Source organism: Pelophylax lessonae (genome assembly GCF_965119305.1).
Source record: "Pelophylax lessonae genome assembly, chromosome: 4".
Taxonomy (NCBI): domain Eukaryota; kingdom Metazoa; phylum Chordata; class Amphibia; order Anura; family Ranidae; genus Pelophylax; species Pelophylax lessonae.
The window spans coordinates 591998415-592004414 of record NC_138771.1 but is presented as its reverse complement, the minus strand read 5'-3'; the positions used below and the strand labels follow the sequence as shown (position 1 = coordinate 592004414).

Sequence of the window (6000 nt, the reverse complement as noted above, 5' to 3'; positions counted from 1 at the left end):
TTTTCATGTTTTTTCCTTGTGTAATTTAGAAATGTTCACTTTCGAGAAATATCTATCAAAACTCCTGAAGAAGCTATTATGAAGATGGCGAAACATGTAGAGTTGATATTATCGAGTGCATTTTCTTGCTTTTAACATTTTAATTAATGTTGTGTCTTGTCCTAATCTCCTATATGTTGAATAAAATGTGTAATTTTTGAGAATTCAGATTTTTCTCCATCATCTGCACCTATAAAGTCCCACCTTGCCCCCTTTATTGTAGCTACTATTTGTTTCAGGGATGTGGTGCCTCTCATTGTTCTAAATCTCTAGCAATATTTTTCAAAACTCTATCTAATTTGGAAAAAAAACAAAAAATCACACAGTGACATAAATGCACACATTCGTTTAAAATCTTATTTATTCTTATAATACAGATTTGGTATAATCGTTCTAGCACCATATAAAACATTTGTTTTATTTATAAAAAATAAACAACCAAATCGGTTGTATTTTGGTCAGTAATTAGTAGCAACACGGAACAAAGGAAAACAGTGGTCAATGTTCTGTTCATAAGAGTCAGCAGAACCAATCACAGTGCTAGGTTTTAGAATCACGTAACCTACAGACAGTGACTATATAAGACTGGATCTTAATTAAAGGAAATTTTATTATATGCAATTTTGTCCAAAGACATCAACAGAAAGGTAGATATCAACCTCAAACATTTAAATGGGTGGGAACAGCATTGTGAAGTATCTTACAAAGTTGATGTTGTAAGCTTGGGCAGTGAATGTTTAATAAGCGTTCTAAATAGTATTTTTATAGTACCATGAACCTTAAGGCTTTCCATTGCATCCAATAATAACTTTGGCATTCTACTAAGCGGCCTATATAGACTTTTCTACAGTAAACTACAGTGTTACCACCCATGCAGTGTTTGACTTGACAAAACATTTCTTGTGTACACAGTTCTTGAGGCCAACAGACAATTTTTTTTTTTTCTTTAACTGGGGGTTCTATATTTTATAGTCAAAGCTTAACCAAACAAGCTGAGGTTATAAACTGATTGGTTACGGTGCACAGTTGCACCAGATTCTGTGTGCACCAGTTTTAGTAAATCTCCCCCAATGCATACTTCAGGGCCTGCACAAGCATCAGGGAACAAGGAAGATAATATACTAATTAAAAAGTTGATCATATATTTCTCTACCTTGAAGTATCAAATTTGATATAACAGTTAAAAGAATTGGATACAGCTTTCTCCAATGGGTCTAAATGTTGATCTGAAAACTTGAACGTTTAAAATAGCAGTTCAATTGGTCATGGTAACTCAAACCCTGTGACAACCAAAGGACTGAGGCTTAAAGAAAAGTTTACTGATTTTTTCAGAAGACTTTTAGGCATGGTTGAGTAGATGACAAGCTAGGTTTGAGAAACAGGTAGAGGGCCATAAGTTAGAGCAATTACAAGTAGAAGAACAAATTAGGTTTGTCATTCCTCTTTATAAATAAAATCTCAGACTTGTATATTCACTGTGATAGGACTTTTTGAAGAAAAACTATAGCTAAAACATATTTCTATACGGGATAGTATTGTTTGATTTTGAGCTTGTAGCCAGAGGCATTTGGTTGTATGCCTTAGCCTATTGCACTTGATATTGAAATCGGAGGGGTGGTTTTAATATTTGGTCCTTCATACTTTGCAAAAAGGTGAATATTTTTTTAACAAAAAAAACAATGATTTTATATGTTTCAGCTGTTCGAGCTGATCCAGCAAGAACAACAAAAAATATCAAGCAAACTCTTAAGTGTTTGCTCATAATGCTACTAATTAAAAATTCAGAGATTTGGAGGGGTGGCAGCTATGTGTTGCACTTTCCTGTGCAAACTACCTCACTAACTCTTAAAAAAAATGAAATCCTTGAAGGTGAAGTCTGTATTTTTTTTTTTTAATGTTAATATATATTGGAGAAAAAAAATATTTTTGCTATAGTTTTTCGATTAAAAAAAGCTAGGGTTCTGTTTTAAGTAAGCACCATTGATGGGGGACAAAACTTCAGAGCAGTACAGTGGTCATCCATAGTTCTGTCACACCTCTATTACATATATTGCATTTGTGTCACACCCTGCTTTATAAATTAATTCATTTAAAGTGACCCGTAACATATACACTGCTGGGGACAGCCATATCATTCTGCTCAATGATGATGCTAATTGCATAGCTGCCTCCAGACTGCGGGTGACAAGCACATCATTTTATATGGAAGAAGTCTTGGCTTTAAATATATATTTTCTACTGCGCTTTTTAAAGATGGTGTAAAATAGTTTATTTTTTCTTTCTATTACTTTTATCAGTAGTGTGTATCATACCGTGTCCACAAGTTGGATACTATACATTAACCATCATATTTCAATAGATGAACACAAATGACATGAAACTTAAAAATGTAAAATGGGGATCATTAGGCAGGCAAACACATAATCCTGTCCTCCATTGCTTTTATCATTTTATCTCCTTGGATTTTTCTTTTTTTTTTTTGTTCATTTTATTGGTTAATATGAAATTACAAGATTATAATGTTACATTTTCATTGTCTGTAGAGTCACCCCCTTTAAAACTTGCAAAGACCAGGTTAAAATGGAACTTGTCCCTGTACTTTTATCTTCACAACACCCTCTGAGTTAATGATCCTTTATTCCAATCTTGGCATATTACAAACCATGATACTATTAGCTAACTCTAAATTTTGTTTAGAGTTATTAGCACCTTAAGTTCACAAATCAAGTTTTAGGTAACTTTTAAAGAAAATCCCTACCCAACAGCTGGTCATTTAACTCCTTATAAGTTGCCCCATAAATTGCGGGAAGGTAATTTTCTGACATCATTCTTCATGCTGAGGTTGTCAGAACGTTTCCCCTTATTGTTTAATAGTTGTCTGTCAGGTAACTGAAGTTGCCCCAAAAAAACAAACATGATGGAAGTGAGAAGCTGTGACATTTACACATGCTGGCAGAAGACAACTTGCAACTAGTTCAAGAGGCGACTCTATCAGCAAGAAAGACCTGCGGAATGGTGAAGAAATCCTTTAAAACACATTGAAGAAGGGATGAAGTATGTAGAGAGATGAAGCTTCTAGGACTATCAATAATTGAAAACATGGCAACCTACTAAAGGCATCTGTGTATTAATGCAATTTTTCCTGGTGCAAAAAAAGATAGTTGATGGGCTAGAATAAGGTTCTTAAGATTCTTTTGGATGTTTCTGTGGAAATCATCAGGAAAAAAGATATAGCAGGAGCAATAATGATGTAAAAGAAGACCAGATCTGGGGTGTATATAAAAAGTCTGACACTTGATACATTTGAAGAACATATGGATGTTAAAAAAGCAAATATTTAATAGTTTTAATAGTTTTCCTTTACCTTAATACACAGAGCCCATTTTTATTATTATAGGGAATTTAGAAAGCTATATATACACAATATACAATAAATTTACTATTTTATACTTGTTTATCGGGAGTTTCATGTCAGCCTAATCCATTTGGTGCCATCTACAGACTGGGGTTGAAATAAAATAATACAATGTATATTTGACATTTAAACAGGGCATATCCAGTATCTGAAGAGGAGGAGACAGTGTTCAGTGTATGACTGACAATGGCCTGAAGCAATCAAAAAACTTTGTGTCAGTAAGTTCCATGAAAAGGGTGCCACAAGAAACATCCTGTTTGTTCAATGATGTTCCAGTGCAAAACCATGAATGCTTCCGATTTTGGGGACAGAATATCCTGAATACTGAGCAGAAATGATCCATATGATTTCTTTCAGCAACTGCGCAGTGACTGCTGTGCGGTAGACTTTTTCCCACTTTCAGTATGGTAGCATGTCCTCTAACAGCCACGGTCGCCGGGGGCCAAACATATCCCGTTATATTTTTTATTATTTGGTTTTAATGAAACCCTGCAAGGGAGGGAAACAAAGATCTAGCATCCCCCGCATGAAAAATAAGAACAAAAATATATAACACAAAATCAAAAGTAAAACAAAAGCACATAAGATAAATCTTTGCCAGTGGCGACCAGTGGAAGTGTCTTAGTTAGCTGGCCATGAAACTCAAAGTTCTTCGTTCTTGGGTTGCAAGATGCTTTAGGAGTTTTTTTTTGCTTTTCATTTTTTTTCATAATTTGTTTTTCTAGCCATTAAAGCAGACTGGCCCGAGCTCAAAACCAAACTTCTGGTTGCTGTCTCCGAAGTCACTGACAGCAACATCCCTGAGGGGTAGATGTTCCACCTTGTAGGTGTTGATCTCGAGTACTGTTCGTTCTACACCTTTACGAAGCTATGAGAAAGGAAAGGAAAAAAATAGGTTATAGTCACTGCTAAGAAAGTCTAAATCGCTTGCTGATTATTATAATGCCTTTAATCTAATATTGTCATGTTTTTGATATCTACTGCCTGGTGCAGTAGTACTGAAATGCCTGTGAAATACAGAAAACAGGAAGTGAAATTTAGTAGCCAGAAGGCATTTTAAAGCTGAACTGCATGTAAAAAGTTAATGCATAGATGAAATTGTCGGGATTATTGGGGATTAAATAATAGGAAAAAAATTGATTTAAAAAGCCATGTATATTCCATTTTATGCATAGGGATTTTGAACAGTGCAGCTTCCATTTTGTTTGGAGGTGAATGAAATTTCATATATGTTCTTTTGCAAAATGTCTCTTACAAAAGAGAGTAGAATTTCAACAGAGTTCTTTGTATTTCTTGTAGTCATAAAAAAAGATGGTACATGGACATCTCATCAGATAAGGGTGATTTTAGCCAGACGCTAGTCTGTCTGTATTTAACAATGGACAATAGCCCAGTATACTCTATCAGACATTTAAAATATATATAAGTGTTAAAGATGCATTATATTGTATGTAAGAAAACATGAGTAATAATTATACGCATATGTATACATATATATTTAGGAATGTTATATCACATTTTGGTTTTATATTCTTACAATAGTAATCTTACTTAGACAAAGAGTGAATACTAATTACCTCACTTTATGTAAGTTTGTGTTTAAGTGTTTATGGTGATCATAAATACTATATTCCAGACACTATGTCTGACAGTAATGGCAGAATTCAAATAATTAATGGATCTTCACTAGCCAAGAGGTCAAAGGTTATCTTTGAATAGTGGTCTCATTGTATGTTCTAATTATTTTAAACACTGAATTTAATGAACGGTACAATACTGCCTCCTTTGGACAAGCTATTAAATGCAGTCTTGGGGTAATTTAGTATTTTCCAATATAAATATATATATATTGTATTAAAAATAATTATTATTGAAATGACATTAATTGCCAGGGTACATGATGGAGATTAGATGGACATTTATGTATGTACTGAGAGTATGGAAAAAAATTTATGTTGTGTTTTATGGTTAATCTTGAATTTAAAGAAATCATCATTTAACTTTATTATCCAAAGTATTGGGTTAATTATTAAAGAGGGGTCACTATGACCTCACCAGTTAATGGATAGAATATCCCAACCAATGGGGATAATGTTTAATCCCTCTGGGTTTAACTTATGGTAATTTTAATAGTCCTTTGTTCAATACCATATAAAAAGAAGAACCCAGATGTAATAGGACACATTACATACTGACAACACACATTACACTTGCAACATACACACTACTACAACCATTTATATACTCATCTGAACATACGCCATCTTACTCCATCATTTATCTGAAACTTTGAGGGAAGCCAAACGAAACTCCTCCCTCACTGGCCACCATCTTGGGAAGGCATCCATCTTAGGATTCTGGTAATGACCATTTGAAGCTAGCAGCCATCTTAAGTGTGGTAAATATGCCTTGCTGTGTTATTTGATTTTATTCAATATTGATTATTTCCTTCCTTATATGTTTTATATTGCATATTTAAGGGTAATAAGATTACAATCCCAGCCGTATAAATCATAGTAGATTTTTCTCTAAAAAGCTGATTTTTG

The 6000-nt window shown here is 33.8% G+C and overlaps 1 protein-coding gene across 1 annotated transcript in view; it reads right to left on the bottom strand.

Annotated features, from left to right (window-relative positions):
• Positions 1-1949: 1949 nt before the first annotated feature.
• LOC309553561 (uncharacterized protein) overlaps positions 1950-6000 on the bottom strand; it is a 309714-nt gene continuing 305663 nt past the window's right edge. The window contains exon 66 of the mRNA XM_082254829.1: positions 1950-4322. Coding sequence (XP_082110955.1) covers positions 4176-4322 — 147 coding nt within the window. The 3' untranslated portion in view covers positions 1950-4175. The remainder of the gene's footprint in view (positions 4323-6000) is intronic.